At 39.8% G+C, this 26903-nt stretch overlaps 1 protein-coding gene across 1 annotated transcript in view; it reads right to left on the bottom strand.

The window, feature by feature from the left end:
* Positions 1-6178: 6178 nt before the first annotated feature.
* Positions 6179-26903, bottom strand: part of LOC124796241 (receptor expression-enhancing protein 6-like) — a 59287-nt gene continuing 38562 nt past the window's right edge. The window contains exon 5 of the mRNA XM_047260331.1: positions 6179-6665. Within this exon, the coding sequence (XP_047116287.1) occupies positions 6625-6665 (41 nt within the window). The 3' untranslated portion in view covers positions 6179-6624. The remainder of the gene's footprint in view (positions 6666-26903) is intronic.

A 26903-nucleotide genomic window follows, 5' to 3' on the forward strand; every position in this document is an offset into this window, starting at 1 on the left:
AGGTTTTAAATTGTAAGACATTTCCAGGGGCAGATGTAGACTCTGACCACAATCTATTGGTTATGACCTGTAGATTAAAACTGAAGAAACTGCAAAAAGGTGGGAATTTAAGGAGATGGGACCTGGATAAACTAAAAGAACCAGAGGTTGTACAGAGATTCAGGGAGAGCATAAGGGAGCAATTGACAGCAATGGGGGAAATAAATACAGTAGAAGAAGAATGGGTAGCTTTGAGGGATGAAGTAGTGAAGGCAGCAGAGGATCAAGTAGGTAAAAAGACGAGGGCTAGTAGAAATCCTTGGGTAACAGAAGAAATATTGAATTTAATTGATGAAAGGAGAAAATATAAAAATGCAGTAAGTGAAACAGGCAAAAAGGAATACAAACGTCTCAAAAATGAGATCGACAGGAAGTGCAAAATGGCTAAGCAGGGATGGCTAGAGGACAAATGTAAGGATGTAGAGGCCTATCTCACTAGGGGTAAGATAGATACCGCCTACAGGAAAATTAAAGAGACCTTTGGAGATAAGAGAACGACTTGTATGAATATCAAGAGCTCAGATGGAAACCCAGTTCTAAGCAAAGAAGGGAAAGCAGAAAGGTGGAAGGAGTATATAGAGGGTCTATACAAGGGCGATGTACTTGAAGACAATATTATGGAAATGGAAGAGGATGTAGATGAAGATGAAATGGGAGATATGATACTGCGTGAAGAGTTTGACAGAGCACTGAAAGACCTGAGTCGAAACAAGGCCCCCGGAGTAGACAATATTCCATTGGAACTACTGACGGCCGTGGGAGAGCCAGTCCTGACAAAACTCTACCATCTGGTGAGCAAGATGTATGAAACAGGCGAAATACCCTCAGACTTAAAAAAGAATGTAATAATTCCAATCCCAAAGAAAGCAGGTGTTGACAGATGTGAAAATTACCGAACTATCAGCTTAATAAGTCACAGCTGCAAAATACTAACACGAATTCTTTACAGACGAATGGAAAAACTAGTAGAAGCCAACCTCGGGGAAGATCAGTTTGGATTCCGTAGAAACACTGGAACACGTGAGGCAATACTGACCTTATGACTTATCTTAGAAGAAAGATTAAGGAAAGGCAAACCCACATTTCTAGCATTTGTAGACTTAGAGAAAGCTTTTGACAATGTTGACTGGAATACTCTCTTTCAAATTCTAAAGGTGGCAGGGGTAAAATACAGGGAGCGAAAGGCTATTTACAATTTGTACAGAAACCAGATGGCAGTTATAAGAGTCGAGGGACATGAAAGGGAAGCAGTGGTTGGGAAGGGAGTAAGACAGGGTTGTAGCCTCTCCCCGATGTTGTTCAATCTGTATATTGAGCAAGCAGTAAAGGAAACAAAAGAAAAATTCGGAGTAGGTATTAAAATTCATGGAGAAGAAATAAAAACTTTGAGGTTCGCCGATGACATTGTAATTCTGTCAGAGACAGCAAAGGACTTGGAAGAGCAGTTGAATGGAATGGACAGTGTCTTGAAAGGAGGATATAAGATGAACATCAACAAAAGCAAAACAAGGATAATGGAATGTAGTCTAATTAAGTCGGGTGATGCTGAGGGAATTAGATTAGGAAATGAGGCACTTAAAGTAGTAAAGGAGTTTTGCTATTTGGGGAGCAAAATAACTGATGATGGTCGAAGTAGAGAGGATATAAAATGTAGGCTGGCAATGGCAAGGAAAGCGTTTCTGAAGAAGAGAAATTTGTTAACATCCAGTATTGATTTAAGTGTCAGGAAGTCATTTCTGAAAGTATTCGTATGGAGTGTAGCCATGTATGGAAGTGAAACATGGACGGTAAATAGTTTGGACAAGAAGAGAATAGAAGCTTTCGAAATGTGGTGCTACAGAAGAATGCTGAAGATTAGATGGGTAGATCACATAACTAATGAGGAAGTATTGAATAGGATTGGGGAGAAGAGAAGTTTGTGGCACAACTTGACCAGAAGAAGGGATCGGTTGGTAGGACATGTTCTGAGGCATCAAGGGATCACCAATTTAGTATTGGAGGGCAGCGTGGAGGGTAAAAATCGTAGAGGGAGACCAAGAGATGAATACACTAAGCAGATTCAGAAGGATGTAGGTTGCAGTAGGTACTGGGAGATGAAAAAGCTTGCACAGGATAGAGTAGCATGGAGAGCTGCATCAAACCAGTCTCAGGACTGAAGACCACAACAACAAACAACATGATAACTGCAATTCCAAAGATAGATGCTGACAGGTATGAATATAGCGGCACAAATTATTTAAAGAATGACAAAAACTGGTAGAAGCCCACATCAATGAAGACCAATTTGAGATCTGGAGAAAAATTACAGTGTGCAATGCATTACTGACCCCAAGATTTATCTTAGCCAAAATGTTGAAGAAAGGTTAATCAGTGCTTACAGTACTGGCACATTTAAAGAAGATTTTTGACAGTGTTGACTTTTGAAGATGATGATGTGGTCTTCAGTCCTGAGACTGGTTTGATGCAGCTCTCCATGCTACTCTATTCTGTGCAAGCTGCTTCATCTCCCAGTACCTACTGCAACCTACATCCTTCTGAATCTGCTTAGTGTATTCATCTCTTGGTCTCCCTCCACGATTTTTACCCTCCACACTGCCCTCCAACACTAAATTGGTGCTTCCTTGATGCCTCAGAACATGTCCTACCAATAGATCCCTTCTAGTCAAGTTGTACCACAAATCTCTCTTCTCCCCAATTCTATTCAATAACTCCTCAGCGGGTATAAAATACAGTGAGCAGAAGGTTAACAACAACTGGTATAAAAACCAGACTGCAGGTAACAGGAGTTTAAGGGCACGAAATAGAGGTGGTAGTCAAGAAAGTAATGAATATGGTTGTACGTCATGAGTAATCTTACACAACATGTTCATGAACAGGCGGTAAAAGATAATGAGAAATAAAGTTCGGAAAGAAGAAATAAAAACATCAGGTGCTCCAACACCCACAGCACGCAGTGGCACAGCGCATTGCCGTGGCACAGCTTCCAACAAGCGGTGATGTCAGGCCGTATTCAGAGGGTGCAACCTGTCAAGCGCTTCCACATAATAATTTAGCATTCACAGTTTGTCCAGGGGACAAACTCGAGGTAAACCACACCATGACGGTATAAAAAAAAAAAGATGGAACAAAGTTTTGACCCTTGACTTGCTCATTATGGCTTTCTTCAGACGCGGGGAATTGGCAATGTGCCACTCAGCACTAGCATTTGGTTTCAGAATCTTACTCCAGACACAATTCACTGCCGGTAATCACATTGTGAAGAAAATTTGGGTTTTCTTGGACACAGTTCAAAATTTCCCGGGAAATTTGCACACAATTCAGTTTTTGTTCATCACTCAGGACTTTGGCACAAACTTGGCTCACATCTTTCGCATGGCCAAATCCTCAGTAACAATTTTTTGGATGGTACCATATGAAAACCCCAACTCATCAACTATCAAACTAACTTTTAAGCCCCGGTCAGAATCCAAGAGCGCATTCACTTTGGCCACATTTTCATCGATCTTTGAAGCTGATGGGCGACTGTTGTGCTGGCCATCTTTGACGAGCTCCCGTCCCTCCCGGAACAGCTTATGCCACTTTAACACTGTTGAGTTGCTCAGGGCAGCGTCTACGCAGTATCCTTAATCATTCCAAGGGTCTCCATCACAGTTTTCCCACAGTTTCATGCAGAATTTGATGGTGCTGCTCGAGATTTTTCTCTATCTTGAAATGTGAGCGCACTACTGAACGGAAGGCACAAAAATCAACATGCTCATTCTCCGCTTCCCTGCAGGCGACTGGAAAAATATTGGTCTCTCTAGAAAGTTTCCCACTATCATGCCCAGGCTATCCGACCCCCCTCCACTGTTCCGTCCACAATACAGATCCTGCAACTTATTGATCACACCCTGTACTGCAACTGCGTGTGGCAAAAATGACGTAATTTTGTGCCATGGTACTTACGACATGTACCTCAACACATCTGGGGGTGAAATGTCTTACTGCTACTAGTTTATCCAGTACACTAAAATTCTTGGAGATTTTTGTTAGCACCTCATATAACTCAAACTAAACCGTAAAAATGTTTCCGTGCCAAAATTGAAACTGTCAGTACATGCACCACTTTTCAATTAACATACCACCATTTCGTAAGTTCATTCTTCAGTCCTAGAAGATACGAAAACTAAAATGCATGTGTGTATGGTTGTGCATCAAGTCCTATTAAAATTTGACTTTCTTTCTTCTTTTAGTTATTCAGATTCTTAGTGATTTGTTTTGAGCAAATATATCAGCACATATTTATTGAAACAATCAATTCCATTCACTTCTTTTTTCAGACTGTCAACTGAAAATGAAATTAAATTAAATGTAGAACAGGTAGTGCAATAGTATAACATCATATGCAAAATAAAACTTAATATCAATAATAAAGCATGAATAATAGTGACAACCAACAATCACATATTCCTTTTCAGAACAGATTTGCAAGACAAACATAGATGTCAGAGTCTCTTCCACCAAATCATCGTGGTGATACACTTTATCTCTGCGTATCCTTGAAGGAGTTTTGACATATTACATTTTTCTTTCCACACAGTCACAATTGTGTCAATACCAGACAGATGAATGCTTTTAACCCAGTGGAATATCAACACAATCCACTAAAAAGCACATCATTTGGCAGCTTATCATATATCACATTATGTTTCGTATTAGTGTAGTTTTCAATCCAAACTATTTCTATTGTTTGCCTGTATTTTCTGCAGTCTATAAGCACCTTTATCATTTTAATAACTAAGAGGTGCTCTGTCCTGGAAGAGTTCCTGGCTTCCAGTGCCTTCACTACAGTCAGAATCTTAATAGCAACTGTTTCCTTACAGGCATTCTTCTAACAAACTTCAGTACCTCTGCTATTGCAATGCTTTTGGCTGTAAATATAGAATCTTCTCAAAGAATCAAACAATTTTCCTACTAAAACCAGTGGACATCAACAGGCACATGCTACATTGTGACTGATTTTCATTATGTCTGTGTAAACCTAAAAATAGGCTTTCAATTAATTACAATCTTAACAAAGAGTTTAATTAACAGACCTTTAAATCCATTCCCTTCTATTGTATGAGTCAAAGCTGAAAATGTTGTTACAGACTAATTACTTTCATACTCTGGAGCGGAGTGCCATCAGGTAATAGATTCTAATAGATGGTCCCACACTATGTAACTGCTATAAAATACTGGTAGCTTTTGGATCTTCTTTTGCTTGACGTGGATGTAAATACAGTTTGGTGTTCAACAACTCATAATATGAAAATCAAACATTTATCGGACACTAATTGTCTTCTAAGGTTCATTAACAAGTTACTCTTAGGTGTGCTTCTCAGAGCTTTAAAACATTACACACATATATTGTAATACATCTTACTTTTTAGATGTGTTTTGAGGATTGTGGTATAAAATGCTGCTACAATCTGCACCAGACAGACTTATGTACACAACACACAAAAGCGCTGGGGTGCGTCATCCGGTGTTCTCTCAAGACAGATCAAATTACAGTGTGTAATCTTTTCTTGGTATTTCTCTTAGCAGCCTTCTATTCTGCCCTTCTGGTGAAGTACCAGCCCTCTTCTCTAATTTTACTCACCCAGCCAAACCAAAAACATCTTTGCTAACCACCTTCGCACTACATAGTACACTCTCATTCTCCCCCAAATTATCTATGTAGTGCAGAGACAAAGCCTCTTATTGGCAGCATGGCAAGTAACACTGTTCATTACAATTAGTCCTGCACAATCACAGTATTCAGTTAACTTAATCTTTGACGTGTACCAGAGTAGTTTTGTATATGTTAAGCAAAGCAGTATTAAAACAGCAGCAGCTACTTGATGTAACTCAGACAGGAAAGTGCTTTTAAAATAGTAGTTTTCCACTGTTATAGTTAGCATGACCATTGTCCCTTGAGTAAGCAGAAATAGAATAAAGCAATTTAACAAAGTCAATACAAAACACAGAGTTTGATTCTCTCAGCTACTTCTCTTTGCTATCCATACTTGCAATCTTTCTACATTGCTGAGGGTTATCAGTTTTGTGATTTAGAGAATGAGTGAATTACTGGAAACTGATGAAGCTACAAATGTTTAGTAAGTAGAGAGGGGGAAAATATGGTAATCAAAAATATTTTATTATAATAAACTGCAACAGTGTGTGCATGTATATTTGTCCAAAACTTGCAGAAGATGCTGGGCCCATAAACAAGAATTTACAAAATATGCACAACACATTAAGGTCAGAGCTACGCTCCTCAAAAGACATAAAAATTTAAGACAATAACTGTGTGTCAATTCAAACATCAATTACAACAAAAACATCATTCAAAACACCACTTATTGCAAAGCTGTTGGCAGGAAAAATTTTATTCGTGCAGTTAACATACTGATTTCACATTTATCACACCTTTGTGAGTAACATCAAACACAGTGACATTTGGACAACTTGCCAAGACAAGAGATGCTACGATTGAGACGTTTGTCCAACGCGAAACACTCCACCAAAAATTATAAAAGATGTGAAGAATATGTGCTCGTAACTTGCACAGCCCACTGCACATCAATCTTTCTTCAGTATATTCTCAGCTATTAGTTTGGTTGCTGGAACAAACATTACAATTAATACAGTCATACGTTTTACATAGTGTCGTCAAAATATGACATTCAGATAAAAAGTACGTACGCAAGAATATCTACAACACAAGGCGTTCACATTTATCCAAAACATGCTTTCAGAACTGAATTACTTTATTATAAGGATAAAGCAAACACAAAAAGAAAAAGGAAGGACAGAAATACTGTCATTACAGCCCAGGTGGTAAGATGCATTTAAGGAACCGAAAATAAAAATCGACTGCGTAATCTGATGATGTTCCTAGTATATTGGAATTTAGTAGAGTTTCATGGTGTCAAAAATCAGACCCAATGAACTTGACATTGACAGATGAAGAATAATGGAACCTCAAGTTGTAGATGAAAGAGAAACCTAAGAAGAAGAAAAAAAAACAAAAAAAAAAAAAAAAAAAAACATTTGTAAGATCTAAATTGACAAGAAAAGACCAAGCGCAAAGGAATTGGGAGGCACATTGAATATAAAAAGAAAAAGATTGTTGTGAGAATGCCATATTAAGATACTGAAAAAATATATTGCAGAATTTAACATCAAGTAAAAAGTGCAACAAAGAAAGGGTATCTTTTCTCCATATAGATTCAGAGAATAAAAATAATGATGTTCATCTCTCTACAGGTCACTGGAACAATGAAGTTCTCAAGCTCACAGTGACTGGAAAAAGACTTAAGTCATTACCAGTTTTGGAGGAGCATTGTCATATTTCTGTAACTATAGATCTGTATTACTGATGCTCAACTTCTAGAATTACAGAACATGTTTTACACTTGTTTGTTACAATCCAGTATCTACTCTATAGGGGAAAATTGATTCTCCAAAACCGAACAGTTGTGAAATAAAAATTCCTTTCTTCATCCATAAAATCCAGAGCCTATTAGACAATGGTAGGTATTTTGTTTCTTGATTTCAGAGACGGATTCCCTAATTTCATAATGGACGGCATATGAACCTACTGAGTATCTCAGCAGTTTCAGTGCTTTCTACCAAACAAAAATCTTTGTAGATAGAATTGGAAGGAGAATCAGCATTGGTTTTTTTTATTTTTTTTGTTATTATCCGCAAAAACGATTTTCGGTCACTTAGTGACCATCCTCAGTGCTGTAATTTACAATTAAAATTTTACAATTAAAATTAATTGTAAATTACAGCACTGAGGATGGTCACTAAGTAACCGAAAATCGATTTTGCGGATGAAACAAAGAAAATATGACCAATGCTGATTCTCCTTCCAATTATATCCACTATTTGGTCGTGGTGCACAGAGTACTTCATGGAGTCGCCAAACAAAAAAACCTTTGTTGCCCATAATAGGTCAAATCTTCATATATGAGAGTAGCCATCGGCATGCTGATGCCAACTACCAGTGTTGTAACTGTTCACTGCTTACATATCGATAATTTTGATAACAGAAGATCCACAAGGTTCTTCACAGGTGATGCATGTAGTTAACTCGCAAGTTAGAAAATTTGAGAAAAATACAGGTACACCTGCAGAAAATAAATGTTTTGTGTAGACACTGGTAGTTGACTCAACATAGATGAACTTGACTCACATGGTGCTCAATCACTGCAAACAACAACTGTAAAATATCTAGAAGTATGTAACTACAGAGATATAAACTGGAGCAACTGCACTGAATTAATTTTTTGACGAGTAGAAACCAAAACTCTCATATAACTAGCTCTTCTGTAACACTCTGTCGTGTGTGTGTGTGTGTGTGTGTGTGTGTGTGTGTGTGTGTGTGATGTGCATCCTGCTGATGGGCATCAAACTATTTGCAGACACTATAACAGAGACCATGTGAATCACACAATGGTTTATTCAAAACTGAGAAGATCCACACAGTACATTAGTTTTTCCCACAATCATATCGCAAAATGACCAAAACGGGGAAAAAAAAATCTGAGTAATTTGAACTCACATGGAGGCTTACCATCAGTTGGTCTCCCTAGGTACAATTTGCAAATTGAACTGGAAAGGTGGGAAATGATAGTGGTATCCGAAGTACCTTTCACCACACACTGCAAAGTGGCTTTCAGAGTGCAGATGCATAAATCTGAGGAGAGGAAGGAAAGGAAGAAGGAATTAGTGTAATGAAGGTCGGAGAACTGATGGTAGATAAGTATACTACACAGCCTGTTCCCAAACTTTTGGTTCGAAGTACTTTTATCTTGAGGAAATTTCAGATTCCCTGTGTTATTAAATACACTAATAATGAGGAAAGCTGCTGTTTGCCACTGTAACTTTGTTCCTCATTATTGTATGCTCATAGGGCACTTTCCTCTTTCCAAGCACCTTTGCCCTTCTCACAGAACATTTTAGATTTTTAGAGTGTTCTACTGTCTCTCAGCACTCAGAATTTTCGTAAATTATGTCCTATCTGAAGCTAAGAAGTTTGTACTCTCAATAAACCCAGTAACTACAAATATTTCTCAATAATTAGAAGAACAAACTTGATTAGTAGGAAGACCACAAAATATTATTACATGAAATTGTGTGTTTAAGTTAGCAATCTTTGAAACAAAGTCAGTTACTTGTCTTTAAGGAAAATAGAAGCAAGTCTAATGATTCTAAGTTATTTCTGTGTGACAGTTTTTTTACGAGCATGAATGCCTAAAGTCCAATATTAAGATGAAACACCTTGTTATTTGAAGGTGTGAAGCCAACCAGAGTATACTCAAGTATGTTTAAATAAAATATATATACACAGATCTAAGTGCATAAATACCATTATTCAGATATGTATGCCTACATACCTCGAGCAATTGCTGATTAGAACTGAAACTGGATATTTAAGGCTACATAAGTCTAATTATCGCAAAATGTGCAAGTTTATTCTAACAGTGGCCCCAAATCCATGCGACATCCATACCTGCATTTGTTTTGTACACAAAGAACACTTTTCTGAAGGAGACGATAGATTTTCTAAGTCGCAAATAAATGTGATTTTATCATTGTGAACCTGAATCCATACAGCACACTCTTCTAAGGTAACCTTTTAATTTGTTTCAAATTTCAGAAGTCTGCTGGCACACTAAAGTTAATGACCTTCTGAGGCTCTTCTTGGTCATTTGTATTTTGTGATTTAGAAGGACAATATACAATGAACAGTGATTACTGTAATTAAATTTATCAATGAGATAAGAACAAGTTATTAGGGTGCTTTCATAAAAGCAATACTCAGTAACTCCCCTCCACATACAGCTTTGAAAAATGTAAGCTGATCCCAAATTTGGTTCAGTGGTTGTTAGCACATACACCTTCCAGTCCTGACTTAGCACTAAGATTTTCAAATGATTACGTGGCACCAATTTAAGAGACAGCATGGTCTAAAAGAAACCAAGTTAAGTAACTCAAAGACCAAGAATTCTTCATGTTGTGGGTTGCCAGGAGAGCCAACACCTTAATAATAGAGGAAGCCGAAAGGCACGCGTTTAGCTCACGCAGGCTGGCATGAGGTCTGGAAATTAGAATTTAGAAAAATGGACGTAGCTGCTGGAATACTTAACTTTAATCCGTTAATGGTGAATGTCGGTCTGACGGTACATGATTAACAAGATCAATAGCAACTGATAATGGCGCCTTGCTAGGTCGTAGCAAAGACGTAGCTGAAGGCTATGCTAACTATCGTCTCGGCAAATGAGAGCTTATTTTGTCAGTGAACCATCGCTAGCATAGTCGGCTGTACAACTGGGGCGAGTGCTAGGAAGTCTCTCTAGACCTGCCGTGTGGCGGCGCTCGGTCTGCAATCACTGATAGTGGCGACACGCGGGTCCAACGTATACTAAAGGAACGCGGCCGATTTAAAGGCTACCACCTAGCTAGTGTGGTGTCTGGCGGTGACACCATACTCCACTACTGAAATTAGGAAGCTGACAGATATGGGATGGATGCCTTAATGCTGGTAGAGACAACACTGACAACAGTATTATAAATTCACTGTATTTTCCTCCATTTCTATTTGTCTCAAATCATTGAACGATACTTTTGTTGTAACTTACGCATAAACAAAACTAAAAAGTTTGCAGTTTTTCAGGTAGTAGATGCAATGTAAAATATGATCTCTCAGGTTTTCTTGGCATGATGGCATAGTGTGTGATCGATAGTGTGCTTCCGGATGTTCTACCAAGTTGCTGTTTCCACATCATGCACAATATTTCAAAGACCATCTCTGCATCTGAAGAAATATTGTACATAAAACTGAAACATCAACTAAGCACACTGTTGATCAATGTAAAATAGTTTTAAACTCTAGTTTAACTATAAGAGGCAATATTTTGTCGCACTGAGCCATAAAAAGAGACATAATTTCATAGGATTGTAACAAATAAAATTCCATGTCTTAAAACCTCAGCAACATACTTTTGTGCTAACCCCAACACTTTCTCTCATCTCTACATTATTCATGAAAGAACACAGAGTAAACAAAAGTTGCAGTTCAAGCTTGCTGCTGTATGTCACACACTGAAGTGATCCAAAGAAGTTCAGTTTTAAATGTTTTATTTCCCTGACAAATCTTACAAATCATTATTAGTAATTTATGTAATTAAGAATCAGTGACAGTGAGATAATTATGCAAAATGCCATAATCTAAGAATACTTTCAATGCAAATTATTCCAAGATTCTGAGTCTAGTGCTTTGAAGCTTTTTTAACTGGTTCTAAACAACATACCTTGAAATACTGAACCACAGGTTCAAGACTTTCATGTTACTAATGACAAAAGTGGTCTTACCAAATTTTTCATTAATATCTTTCTTTTTCAGATATTGGAGTCTGAAGCGTAAAAGATGTACACATTTTGAAAAATTGATAGAAAGAGCACGTGTGTGGTCATCCAATACCTGCTGAAAAAGGGGCATGAATGCACAGGAGACCCTTGATGACATGGTGGAAACATTAGGGGAGGAGCCCCTTCCTACTATACAGGGTGTACATTAAGTCCAGGAACACATTCAATTATTTATTGCACAAGAACTAAACATTGTACAAATGTCATACATACTGCATTTTAAAGAGAAACTCAAAGTTGTTTTAATATTCAATATGGGAACCATGAGTGACCCAGCAGACGCCAATAAGGTAATCGCATTCTTGCCATACCTGTGTCAGTATGGCATTATCGACTGTGGCAGTCTTTTCCCGTATTCTCTCCTAGAGGTCTGCTACATCGCATGGTAGAGGCGGTACATAAACCAGATCTTTAATGTGTCCCCACAGAAAAAAGTCACACAAAGTGAGATCTGGTGATCGGCGAGGCCATTTTGTGAAACAGCTGTCTCCTCTTTAGTACGACCAATCCATCGCACCTGAACTCGCTATGTTTGCGACTAGCACTGAATATCGGCAAATTACCAAAGCACACTGTGGCGGTATATATGAAAAAAAACTTTCAGGGTTTCTCTTCAAAATGGCGTATGTATTATATCTGTACAATGTTTGATTCTTGTGCAATAAATAACTGAAGGTGTTCCCGGACTTTAAGTACACCCTGTACTGTGAAAAGTGTGTGGGAGAATTCAAGATGGGCAATACCTCCACCCAAGTAATCCTGTCTCTATCATCAGTTGCACTGAAAAACCTGATGATGGCTAGAGAATTATTCAACAAACCATTGTGACAACTGGACAACGGGAACCAGCAGTACACCTGTTGATGGTTCCATCCTTCTTTATTACATTCTCCCTTTCAAAGGCACACAGAATAAAATGACAAATAATGCTATGATGCCTCTATTATGTCAACAGTATATTTACTAGTGACAGGGCACAAGCTAGGAGTTTTAAGAGGGTATTTGTGACACATTAAGACGAAGGATGGGAGGGGGTGAATGGAAAGACACAATGTTACAGCTATCGTGGGACAGACACTGCAAACATATTGTTGAAATTTAATGGTTACCAAGCCAGGGTGCATCTGGAAAGTGTTCAACTTATTAGACTTCATTTAAGGATACAATCTGTGAAATTAAATTTCAAGACTAACATAGTACTGTATCAGAAGACAGATACTCCGAGTTGCAAGATAATTATGTCACGACCTGCTATGACAAATCTGAAACCCACTGAAGTAATGTGATGGTATGCAGGGTAGGAGAGAGAGTCATTAAGGCAATCCTAAGAACTAAGCTGAAGCAAACTGAACACACACATTGTGCTCTATGCAAAGAAATTTCTATAAGATGAATGCAGTGCTTCCAGGTGAAACTAAATTACAGCCTTAAGTAAAATAGTTTTGTGACTGATGATCTGCTTTCTTCTTCTTCTTCTTCTTCTTCTTCTTCTTCTTCTTCAGATGCCGTGAGTTTAGTTGAATGTATACTTGCTGCTAGAACTCAAAACAGATCAAACTACTGTTTCTCTCTGAGCGACTCCCAATGCCCACTACACCCTTTGATGCTCTTGTTATTTCAGTCTGCACAGGTATTACATGAAATACACATTATCTTTGTTTCAAAGCTCTGGTGGATGTGATGGCTGGCAAGATGTTAATAAACTTAGTGCTGAACCTCAAGTCTTAAGCTTAAACCTCTGTCCCTGTTTATTAGGTTTTCTGATATCTCTACTTCAACTGACGCAATAGAGCTATTGCAGAATCCAGGCGTTTGTACCACAAAACTGGTGTTATTGTACAAGGGAGCATCAGGAAGCCTTTGCCTCTTTTTTACTAGGCAAACTTTTCCTAGGATTATCTCCGAGAATTCAGAACGTGGGGCTCTCAAAGGGAGAGACTACATTGAAACTGAAACTTCCTGGAGGATTAAAACTGTGTGCCGGACCGAGACTCGAGCTCGTGATCTTTGCCTTTGGCGGGCAAGTGCTCTACCAAATGAGCTACCCAAGCACGACTCACGCCCTGTCCTCACAGCTTTACTTCTGCCAGTATCTCGTCTCCTACCTTCCAAACTTTACAGAAGCTCTCCTGTGCAGTAAGGAAAGTTGTATCACAAAGAATGTAAAGGGATGCACCAATGGAGTGACCAAAGGCGACAGCCTACTTGACTCAGCAGGTGAGAAAAAAATAAAATTACATATTCACATAGAGAATCTAAACTTAGTAGCCATGTACATTGTCTGTAGTTTTGGGTACTTATATAATTGTTTTTCACTGTACGTGATCATTTAAACTTCTACCTGTTTCACAAATTCTGAAAACCTATGAGTAAGTGTCCCATTTTCATGCTCATTTTGGATAGTATTATCTGCCACAAAAGTTTCAGGAATATGTTGAAATTGGAAAAGTGGTAAACTACAAATGTGATATCGTGAAGAAATTGTTGAAATTGATCTTCGTTAACATGACCATTCGTTCCACATACTGAGGTTTCTAAAGATTCTAATATTGTATTAGTTTCTAGCACTGTCTTCTAAATACTAAATAACCACCTCCATCTAGTGAGCTCTCAGGTTTTCTGGATGTGATTAGTGGTTTGTTTCTGCTTGTGCAGCTGAGTTGTTTGCATTATGTACAATATTTCAGCGATCAATCCAAACTTTGCTGTTCGTGTACATTTTGCCTGGGTTCCAACCAGCAAAGTCAAATACCCTCTGTAGAGTCTTCAAAATGAATGGATCGTAACAACCCGGTCATAAGAAGAATCAGTGCAGTCGAGAACACACGCATGTCAGAAAACAAAATTGTTACTCTCATAAAAATCCATAGCAAGACGCAGGAAGCCACACAGTAATTGCTGTCACTCACAAACGTAGTGACAAGGATACATTGAAATCGTTGCTAAAGGGCTAAATTTTGCATCCAATCAGAAAATGCTACCAAAAGCAGATTATATTAGGTTTGTGGAACATGTTGCAGCCTCTCTCCAAAGAGAAAAAGAAGTAGTGAAGAATAAAATCTATCGAGCACTTACCAAGCTGTCGATGCTAAGATCAAACATCTCCATGAAAGAAAGTTTAGCACTTACAAATCTTTAGGACAAGGAACTGTAATTCTGCCAGCAGAGCCGGGCAGTGCTGTGGCCCTAATGTAATGTGTGGACTAAAATAAGATTATTTTCAATCACTTGAATACATTACTTACAGACAGACGTTGATCTTATGAATAAAATACAGGAAGATGACGATTCTTTTCAATGAGACAGGCTTGCTGTGTAATGTCATTAAAGGTCTAAATGGCCTTCCTAAGAAACACAAGGATGGCATTCTTCTAAGACCCATAGTTATTAATATTTGCTCACCTGAATACCTGCTGACAATATATCTAAAATGCACTCTCAGCAAAAATGTGAGGAAATCTGAACAAGATAAGTCCCAACACCGCTGACTTTTCTACAAAACCTGTCAACTGTGGTTCCATGACACAGATATTATGGTCAGTTTCAATTGAGAACAGAATGAGATTTTCACTCTGCAGCGCAATGTGCACTGATATGTAACTTCCTGGCAGATTAAAACTGTGTGCCGGACCGAGACTCGAACTTGGGACCTTTGCCATTTGCAGGCAAGTGCTCTACCAACTGAGCTACCCAAGCACGACTCACGCCCTGTCCTCACAGCTTTACTTCTGCCAGTATCTCGTCTCCTACCTTCCAAACTTTACAGAAGCTCTCCTGCGCATTGTTGTGTTTGTGTCACGTATTGTACTGCACCCTCTGTTAATCATTAGGTCCCAAGCTAGGCTTTATCAGATTCTGGTCAAGTCTGATTTCTATTGCTTCTTTAATTCCAAAGACTCAGAGCCCCTTCATTTTGTCATGCTCCATGGAGTGCTCAGCTTCTCGACAACACAACAGTTGATATGGTGGGTTGGTAGAGTTCAGTTCAGCATTTATGCTAGTGGCATCATCTCTAAATTGTTCCTACAGTCACGCTGATTTATGTTTTGCAACATTGGCAGCGGATACCATAAGACTCTGTTTGCTGTGGCTAAAGTCACCCTTCACACATACTAAGAGCCATGCTCTTGGGAGGAGGATGAAAGACGGACTTAATGTCATGCTTTCCTATGATGTTGCCAGTCTTGTTCAACATTTTACCTACATATACGATGTACACTATTGTCATGGCAGCCTCCTGCTCACATGCTTTCACATTGCTGCTCCTGCTCCTGCAACATGTACCATATTTGCTGGTTTTTACTTCCATTTCTTTTGAACATGGTCTTTAGGCGTTTGAGCTCTGCTAATTGGCTCTCATGGAGAAGGCTCTTTCTCTGTAGACTTACCTGCACAAGATCTCTTCACGATAGAAGCAGTTGTGACAATGAAGCATTAGACATAAATCCCTATGAATAGGTTTCCTGTATGTACTGGGCGTCAGTGTACCATCACATTTACATATCTCTACAGTATCCAGAAATGAGATAGCCCTGTTTTATTCTACTTCCATCTTGGACCGAGACAGAAATTCACATGCTTCAGCAATTTGTGCAATGTTTCTCAAAAGATAAGTGTGCATTCCACATAGTGGTAGAAGCATGCCAGTTTCACAAGGTGGTCCAAAAGTCCAGAAACACCCTGATAAAATCCAAAGGGAGTAGCAAACAAGGAAACCGAGTCCCTACACACGAGGAATGAGAAGGGGGAAACTTTATAGGCTATGCCACCAACTTGGCGGCCATCTTGAATGCCGCCATCTTGGCTTCAACTCCAAAATTTCAAATGGGAATGTGGTCATGTGACTTACCAAACAGATAGATAATTTCACCAGAAAAACATTGCCGTTGTTATTTTAAACATAGCTTTATTCATTCTCGGGTTATAGCCAATTACTTGCGGCAGCAGTGTGGCGCTCTGCAGCGTGAGTGTTACGTACTGAGAAGTCATAAAATGGAGTCTGAAACAGTGCAAAGTGACTATCATATGCCTGATATGTTACATGTGTTTAACTGTTACGTGTCATTTACTCGTGCTAACATTTTAATCATTGTTTCCTTATTTACAGGTTACAAAATGTCCTTAACACATGAAGAACGCAATGAAATCATCTTGATATCAGGAGAAAGAAGTACACGGGTCACTGCTGAGGATTTCAACAGTCAAACAGTCGTCACCCAACCAGACAGCCCACCACTCACAGCGCAGTTGCCAAGCTTTTGGCCAAATTCCGAGCAACAGGTTCTGTCACAGATAAACCTAAGGCTGGAAGACCAAAATCCGCCACCGATGAAGCAACAACAGTGAGCGTGTTGGCATCAATTAGCAAGAGTCCTCAACGGAGTACTCGTCGCTTGTCACAAGAATGCGGGGTTAGTCGTACCTCCATAAGGCGAATTTTATTGCAGCACAAATGGCACCCGTACAAAATTCAGCTGTTCCAACACCCGAACGAGGATGACCCAGACAGTCAGATACAGTTCGCAGAATGGGTGACACAGCAGCTGCAGATAAACCCACGTTTCCCCTATCAGGTGCTGTTCAGTGATGAAGCCAATTTCTTTATCAATGGTGAAGCGAACAAGCAGAATCACAGATACTGGTCCGACACAAATCCGCACTGGATTGATGCTTCCAAAATGGTCGACTCACAAAAAGTGATGGTCTGGTGTGGTGTACCAAAAGTCGTTGGACCTTTTTTTGTTGATGGTACATTAACAGCCAACAGTTTTCTGAGGTTATTGGATGAAGAAGTGTTTCCCTCGTTGTTAACGGAGGACGGGTCATTTCCGGGATTCTTCCAGCGTGATGGAGCCCCACCACATTTTGGGCACAATGTGCGAGCATACCTGGATGTGCAGTTCCCTCAAAAGTGGATTGGTCTTAGGAGTGCTGTGGAGTGGCCACCAAGTTCACCAGATTTGACTCCTTTGGATTTTTATCTTTGGGGTCATGTCAAAGCACTGGTTTATTCTGTGAAAATACGGTATTTGCATCATCTAAAGCACTGCATTGTTGATGCGTGTGGTCAAATTCAGCCAGATGTGTTGGTCAAAGTTCATCGGGACTGGTTTCAGAGGTTAGCATTAACAATCCAACATAATGGACAACATATCGAGCCGTTCCTATGACTGTTGGTGGTCTCTCGGGACTGTGTAACATCGGCGTAATGTCTCTTCGGCACATAACACACGTGCTGCCGAGCGTCCCACCGCTGCCACATGTAACTGGCTATAACCCGAGAATGAATAAAGCTATGTTTAAAATAACAACGGCATTGTTTTTCTAGTGAAATTCTCTATCTGTTTGATATGTCACATGACCACTTTCCCATTTGAAATTTTGGAGTTGAATCCAAGACGGCGGCTTTCAAGATGTCAGCCATGTTGGTGGCATAGCCTATAAAGCTTACCCTTCCCGTTCCTCGTGTGTAGGGACTGTTTCCTTGTTTGCTACTCCATTTGAATTTTATGAGGGTGTTTCCAGACTTTTGGACCACCCTGTACAATGATCTGTAGCAAAATATTCTCCTGTATAAATTTACTATTACACCTACTGGTGACTGGGCATCCCATGACCACATCATTTACCTGATTATAATGAGGTTGAGGTAAGCCATGAGCTCTGACTGTCTTTTCAACGTGACTCCAAACTTCTTACTGACAAGTTTATGACCTACTCCAATGGCCACCTCGTGAAGACAAGAATCACGCCTAAGCTCACCGTTGCGTCACTTTCTCCTAGGTGAAGTCCTTTAATTCATTCCATGAAGCCTTCTGCGTTTCGTACACGTACGATTTTAGTTTCACCTCCAATCAACTTTCCTTTTTTATTCCTGCATTTTGTTATCCAAGGCTGCCATCCTTGTTTCACCCCTCTTATTCCTTTAAACATTCTTCTCATATCATTTTCACTTCCACATTCCTCGATGTCTTTCAATCTGTTTTTCTCATATTTTCTCTTTTTTGCTTCTGTAAATAATTTTTGCTTTCCACCTCTTTTCTTCATAACTTTGTCCGGTGAACTGGCGCACCTTTTACCTCGCACTGCTTTGTTCCTCAGCAGCTTTCTCACGTTTATTATTGCACCACTCACTTTGCCTTACTCCATTATCCAGTTCCAGCTTGACTTCCATTGTCTGCTGTATTAATCTTTCCATTAGTTGCCACTGCTCCTTGATGATAGCTGCCTCCTCAATGACAATCACTCTCATCCTGTTGTCCATTTCTCTTTGGAATTCTGCTCTTTCCCTCTCATCGGTGATGACTGGATCCACATAATACTTCTTATTCTTTCCTACATGGTTACAGATTTTTGTTGGTATCCTCTGCCTCTGCTTGACCATACAAATCTGCATCAGCCTGCCTCCTCACCTTAACATCCTTAATGTCTGAGCCATGCCTTCTTTGTAGGCATCACTTGTGAGATTTTTTCCTTACAGAAAAAAATCAACCAGCCTCATGCTCTGTATGTAGACTGCACTTTCCCACATTTGGTCAAAACACTGTTTCTCTTCCCACTTCGGCATTAATAGCTCCTATTACTTTCACATTATTTTTCACTACTGCATCATATAAGCCTTCAAGCTTTGTTTGTCGATGGGTACAAGTCAGTGTCATAACGAAGAATTTCCATTTTTGTTCTCAGTGTGCATATCCTAGCATTTATGGGCTTCAAATTTGATATTGCCGAATTTTACTCGCTGTGTACTAGCACACCAGTTCCAAGACTGGCTGTACTTCTGCTGCTGCAAAACACTGTTTAGTCACCAGAATCCAACATCCATGTCTCCTTCCACCTAATCTGTAACACTGCTATTCATATTTGGTATTTTTCCCATTGGCCCTTCAAGTTTCTGAAGTAGGCATGTTAAGATCAGTCTGTGCCCTTTGCTTGGTGATCAGTATAAAGGCTGTCCACTCTACTTCTCTACTGCAACTCCTGAGAACCAGCATTGTGGCACTCCAGTACTGGGGTAGTGCACTATAAAAGTGATGTCGAGGCTGATGCTCATGTTGTGAAATAGCTCATAATGATAGATCAACAATTTCTGGAGCTTTGTCAGCATCAAATAACACTGCAGGAGCACCAGCAGGTACAACAACTATAGCAGGAGTAGATGCAAGAGTTGATCAAGCATAATGAGGAGCTGATCCAAAACATGCATGCAGCCTGTGGGACAAGCACTGGTGTGGAAACCTCTGCCTCACCCCTCACTGGTTGCTGCAGATTCCACAGTCCAGAGCACTCTCTTAGCAAGCAGTAGTAGCAGGCCTTATGAAACTGTGCAAAAGCTGTGTACAGCACAGACCCTGAAGCTTTGTGATAGCAGATCTGATAGGCCTTATTCATAAATGCAGATCTGAATGTGCAAATTGTGCACTCACATATGCTGCTTCCTTAGTCAGAGATGTTGCACCGGACAAGTAGGTCCAGTGTACAGCTTCAGAATTGCCCAACTCCAAATAACGCACAATACCAAATATTACCTGAACTTCCAGGTGTTAGTAGCATCTTAAAATGTGTTTTCTGATAGCTCATCTCTCCTCTGCATGCCAGCAAGTTAGTCTTCCAGGTGACACTCACAGTGAGTCCTGACACGAAAATACTTCTTGCTCCAAAATAGATTTTAAGGGACTTAGTAAACAGATACAACCTAACCAAGTGTCTAAACAGAGCACACCTTCTATAGATAATAAGGAAAGATACCCCTCATTAATGCTCTGCCTTGTCCAAACTGTTGGATGCACCTCAAGCATTACCAGCATTCAGTTTTATGACACGTTACATTTGTCACAAGCAAGGGCACTTAGCAGTAGTGTACAAGAGCATGGAAACATCACTACGTGGGCTCGCACATCCAACTAGAAGCTGGTTTGGGCACTGGACATCATTCTCAGCAACAAGGGGCACCAAATGTTCCTTGTTGACCAGACCAGAGCAAATTCTCCATCACCAAAACCAGTAGGAATTGTGACACACATTGCCTACTCTATTCTTCATGCTAGCACAGGGGATTTCCTGCCCCACCACTTGCCGAACTGGTGCAGGACTGACACCCCACCGAGGCTGAGTCACTTCCTCCAACACTGCCCAACAGTCTCAATGCCCCTTCAGCGACTGCAGCCTCCAGTGGTCCAAGCAGACAATGAACAAGATGCCACTGGGATGGAAATTTTGTACACCCTGTCTACTGAGTTTTTGATCACACGTCTTTTTGGTCTGGAGTGGTGGTTAGAATTTTTTAGGGTGACAGTAAATATGCTTGGCTTTTCTACATATCCTGTGGCCCAATGTCCTGCTTTTCATTTGAGTAGCCATTTGAGCCACTGGCAAGGCTACGCATATGAAGCTCCCTTCGTCCCTGCAGGTAAAGCACAGGTCTTGTCATTTCTGACCCTATATGTCTATTAAGGGGAGAGATATTTAGCATCACCACTGGATTCAGACACCGATATCCAAATGAATGTACCAGCATTCGCTGTTCAGAGTTGTACATTTTCATGACTGCACAAGTTGGCTAGGTCCTCTGGCAGCATAGGCAACGAGGAAAGTGGATATGCATTCCATGCCTAAATGTGTTCATGTATCTGAAGCTTTCCCATGCTTGTTACTATTAGCACACTGACGTGCCTGTTCTAGGTTATAGTCTCACTTCACATTCAGATTTCATTCGTACACTGTTGACAATTCTTTTGGCTCCACTTCAACTTACTCTCGGTTGTCCTTTGGGATTTTTACACGGTCTGCCATCATGTAATCTATCTTTTTGGGCCACTTACCGTGTTCTTTAGAAACCATGTTGTGGCACTCCTCTACAGGGGTAGTGCATCATAAAAACCTTCAGACACATACAGATTACCATAAAAATAAATGGATACAATGATCAACAACTATGAAATTTTGTTACACCAACATGAAAGCATGATGAGCAAGAGGCCCCAAGCACAACAGTGTACATCCAGTATGTGAGTACTACACAGATCAAGATGAATCATCCTAGAAAATCATTTCATCCATCTCCCAAGGCTTTGGTTCTATCAGGATCCAGGAAGGACACCCTCAGCTGCTGCAAGCTGGGATACTTACAGTATCCTCTGCCAACATGGCAAAACATCATGCACAATTGAGAACAGATGACATGAGCACACACGCCAAACAAAATTGTCAACCCACCAAACATAGCCATTCCAGAGTATCTGGAAACTGCACACATGGAATATGGAAAGCACATGTAATTGAAGAAGCAGAATTGGGGCAAGGGGGGTAGGGGCTAGGGTTTATTAGCAGGCTAGGGGTACAGCATAATGCAAGACTGAATGACATAGCAATAACTGAACTGAGTTGCCAAAGTCCCCTGCTGCCCACCCTCACCCAAGTCACCGAGGATAAAGCTTGGGAAGACACACAATAATGATGAACCTTAATACAGAATAAGGAAGTACCCTTCTGGAGAGAAAAGAAACTATTTAAACTCTTTCTGATTAAAGCAAGCATAACAGTTCAATCTCTGGATAACTACAAATGGACCAGTTGTTTGATATGCACTGAAAACAAGATACTTTCTTTTTCAAAGAACCAGTGTTTCAATATTTATTTTTTACATTCATCTGACAAATGTTCTATTGCCTCCACTGATGTTCCTGAACACCTATCACAACAAAATAAAGGAAAACCAAGGTGATAATGGAGTATTAGATGTAATCATTTTCTCCTCACACCATTCAAAGATGTAATAGTTTAGAGTGAGTAATAACCACCCAAATTCCCACCCAACAACAAACAATGATTGAAGTATGACATACCATACTGAAGACGAATAAAACAGGCAAGAGACTGATACTATTTGTTATGGATGACTAGTAATTTTAATACAAACATAACCACTGAGTTCACTTTAAACACCCAGGCCACAGTCCACGTATAAAACTTTCTCCTAATGTGTCATCTTCGACTGCAGGAGACATCTTCTGAGGTAAAGTGGCGAACCGAAACCACAACTCTAGGGAGTGCCAAATGTACAGGCAGTGTAGGTGGCACCGCAATTTATCGCATGAAGTCTGCTGCAAGATTATCTCTGGTAATGCCAACTTTGTTGATTGGAAGTATTCAATTGTCGATCTTACACTGCAAACTGACAGGAAAAGACCAGCCATGTGGTACTGTTATGTTCTTGATACTTTCGTATTATCGACACAGAGTGCAGGGGAGTTTGATGCCAACTGAATTTTTTGGTCGTGCCTTATCAAATGAAGGGTAGGGCGTTGGGCCCCAGGGTATGTAGGAAAGCCAAGCATATTTACTGTAACCCTCAAAAATTCTAACCACCATTCCAGACCAAAAAGATGTGTGATCAAAAACTCTGTAGACAAGGTGCACAAAATTTCAAAGATGAGTTTGAACATTTATAGTTGATGGTCAAGAAGAAGGAGGAGGTAGATAAGTACTTTGCCCTAGGGAGAGAATCAGGATCAACAAGGAACATCACCCACCCAAAGGGAAAGTCAGCCTTCCATTCATTAGTAAGATTATAGATCACATTGGGAAAGTGTTGAGAAAGTGTAGTGTGGAAACTATTTTGAGGTTCACCAGGAAGATATAAGAATATTAAATATCGGCAAAAGATAAACAACATCCTTTGGCTAAACTGGGCATATATAAAATTCCTTAGAGTTGTGGACTGGATTGTATTGACACCACGAAAACAATTGTTAACCCTTGTCTGGTTGAACACAAAAGTGATTTCTACCTGGGAAATACAGATAAATTGGTCATAGCACAACATTTTTACCAAGAGGGTGATCAAAAATAAAATTCAGCGACACAAGCATCATATCGAAAACATTGCATTACCATGTATGCATTTATAGAGAGGCGATTGAGATTTTATAAAAACCATTATAATTTTAACAGAAGAGGGGAAGTGTGAAATTAGATACAATTTGGATGTTAACGCTGCACAGTAAGAATGACGATCTATTACTTAGAGTCTGGTATGTTTGCATTACCAGAGAATCTCTTAGCCAACATCATGTGATTGACTGTGGTGCCCTCTACGCCACATATATATTCAACACTCCCTTGGGTTCTGGTTGCAGTTTGCCAGTTTACCTCTGAAGATGTCTGCCACAATCGGAGATGAAACATTAGGATAATGTTTCATATACTTTCCACGTCCTATCAGCTTGGAAGTTTGAAGTGAAGTCAGTACCAGCTGTGAAAGCCAATATTGTATGATCATAACCACTGATTGGGTTTGCCACCGTTCTGAAGGAAGTTACATGGTTTGTTGAAGTTCATTTAAGTGATGAGTAAATACTTTATGGGTCTTTTGTCGTGGTAGGGTTGTGAAAGTAAAGACTCAACAGGGATGGAGGAATATTACCAGACAACAAATGCTTGAAGATGATGATAAAAAAGTAATGGCAACAATTTAATACAAAATGTTGATACAACATTAAACCACCATTACTGTGTCATTTAGTGGTGACTTATCACTTTAGAAGAGTGATGCATAACCCTATACCTCCACTTCTGATGCTCATTAACAGTTTAAACAACATAATGTTGTTGAAATATGAGAGCACAGCTGTCATAAAATTTGGTTATGTATTTAGTATGTGGCAGATCATCTCTTAGGATGACGTGTCTTAGAGGTGGAACGGTGATCATAATAGCTTTGCAAGATGAAGTACCTGAAGGGCATTTGTGCACACTACCGATTGTTAGCCCCTAGCATCGGCCCTGCAACAAGAGCCATAGCCGATAATATTTAAATCTACTGCAGGAGACAAGTGAATTTTTACAATGGACTGATTCACCTGTCAAAATGAGAACTGTCAACCTTACGTTTACCTTGAGATTGCGAGTTATGCAGTTATTTTAATATTCATTATAAAGAATCGTTTATTATGAAGAGGTAACCGTATGATAATTCAGACGCATATGGACACGAATGAGAGACTTCTCCCTTCTTCTCTTCTTTTACACTAAATTCTAGGCTTCCAGCATCTACTACAGAATCACAATACTAGAGACAGATAGTTATCCACATCAAGAATGGGCTACAGAATGTTCAGCTATTACAGCTCAAGAGAAAAAACAAACTTCAAAAAATTAATCATTTAAATTAGGAACATTACATGACTAATTGCAGAATGAATGGCCACAATAATTCAAAGGTTTTCATGATAATTTTGATCCATTTATCAAACAGTGAATCACTTTGGTGTGTCAATGACAAAAGGAAACTTCACACTATGCTCTACAAGTGAAGCAACCAGTTTTAAATAATGTGAAACTTTGAGGAAATGATATCACTTTCATTATGGTCACCACAGAAGCAGTCATGCATATTAAAAAAATCTCAAGTCAATTAATTAAACTTGATCACTCAAAAATTCCAAATAATGTTTCACCTTGTAACCTTTGTAAATAACAGCACCACTAGAAAATGGTGGATCTATGGCCAGCACCATCACAAGGCCATCAACATGTTTTTGAGTGAAGACGTTGCAAAGTCATCGGTTGTGGTGAAATGTGCAGCGAATGATCACACAACGTTATGCCATCAAATTTTGTGTGAAACTAGGAAAATCTGATACAGAAACATTGGATATGTGTCGCAAGCCTACAAGGATGATTGCCTGTCAAAAGCCCAGGTTTTCAGGTGGGTGAAGAGCTTTATAGAGGGCCAGGACAGCGTTGAGGACGAGGACCACTCCAGATGCCCATCAACCAGCAAAACTGACGAAAACATTGACCATGAGCATGATTTATGAACACTGGCCGTCAGAAGAGTGCCATGATGATAGCAGATGACCTCAGACTCTATAAAATGACAGTACACAATATCACCACCAAAGAATTTTCGATGAGGAAGATCTGCGCCAAGATGGCCCAGAAGATTTTGTCAGACATTCAAAATCAAGCGTGTGTGGATGCCTGCCAAGACAATCTCCAGAGCCTTGAAGCTGATCCAGAATTTTTAAATAATGTTATCACCGGAGACGAAACCGGGTGTTTCAGTACAACCCGGGACAAAGTGCAAAACAAGGCTCGCAAGAGCAAATTGAAGGTGAAAGTCCTGCTGATTGTGTTTTTCAACATTAGGGGTATGATTCACCATGAATTTGTGCGCCAACGCCAAACTGTCAATGGTGCTTTTAATTACGAAGCGCTCAAGAGACTGACAGTTAGGGTCCATCGTGCGAGGCCCGCCATCGACGATGATTGGAAGCTGCATCATGACAACGCACTGAGTCACACCTGCTTCTTGGTGTTCAGCTACCTGGCCAAGAAGGGGAATCCAACGATTCCTCAGCCCCCTAAAGTCCCAATGTGGCCCCGCCAGACTTTTTTTGTTCCCCGAACTAAAAACTTCAGTGAAAGGACACCGCCATGGAAACCTGGAGGTGGTCCAAGCCGCCACGATGAGGGCTTTGAAGGCCATCCCAGACTCAGCATTCGCAGCAGCATCTGAAGCATGGAAATCTCGCATTCAGCGGGTTGCTGACTCAAGCGTCACACATTGAAGAGTACTAAGTGGTTGTAGTGATATCTACAATAAATTTTGATTCACAAGCTGAGTCTCATTACTTTTTATACTACCCTTTACTCCAAAATTTTTGGAAATTAGCTGACTACTCCAGACAGATAGTGTATATTTGGAGAGTTTTTCAGTCAAACTCAGTATAAAGAAAATGCTTTAAGGATGAAGCTCTTTCTCCAAAAGCAGTCACATATAAATACTTCCTTTGGGTAGTAAATAATGGTATACAGGTGTGTAAAAAGTACTTTTTAGGGACACTGCAAATAAATGGAGGTTATACAGGTGTGTAGGAAAGGAGGAAGTGTTTGCTGTGACTGCTTCACGAGGAAGAAACACACCTGGAAATAAAACAGATGACCGTAGTGTTCAAGAATATATCACACTGTTTCCATCCTACCAGAGCCATTATACCAGAAAGGATAATCTGGATTGTCGATATCTCAGCCAAACCTCACAATGAGAAAAATGTATGCACTCAACAGTCAATGGTGTAGGAGTACTGGCAAAGAACTGGTGAAAGAATATTACTATCATGTTTTCAGTTCAAAATTAAATCTTCACTTCAAGCCTCCATCCAAAGATACTTGTAAAATGTGCGATGAACTACAGTTGAAGATTACAACTGAGGATGATATACAGAAGAGACATACAGGCTGAAGAAGCAAGAGAGTCGATGGAACAAGACAGAAATGCAGTATCTAGTGACCACTATGTGTTTATGTTTGATTTACAAAAGGCACTGCCCTTTCCAAAACTCCAAACATCTGTTGCCTATTATAAAAAAAAAATTTGTGTGTGTTTACTCTGGGGCGCCATTCTTTTAATGAGG

Source organism: Schistocerca piceifrons, chromosome 4, assembly GCF_021461385.2.
Source record: "Schistocerca piceifrons isolate TAMUIC-IGC-003096 chromosome 4, iqSchPice1.1, whole genome shotgun sequence".
Classification (NCBI taxonomy): domain Eukaryota; kingdom Metazoa; phylum Arthropoda; class Insecta; order Orthoptera; family Acrididae; genus Schistocerca; species Schistocerca piceifrons.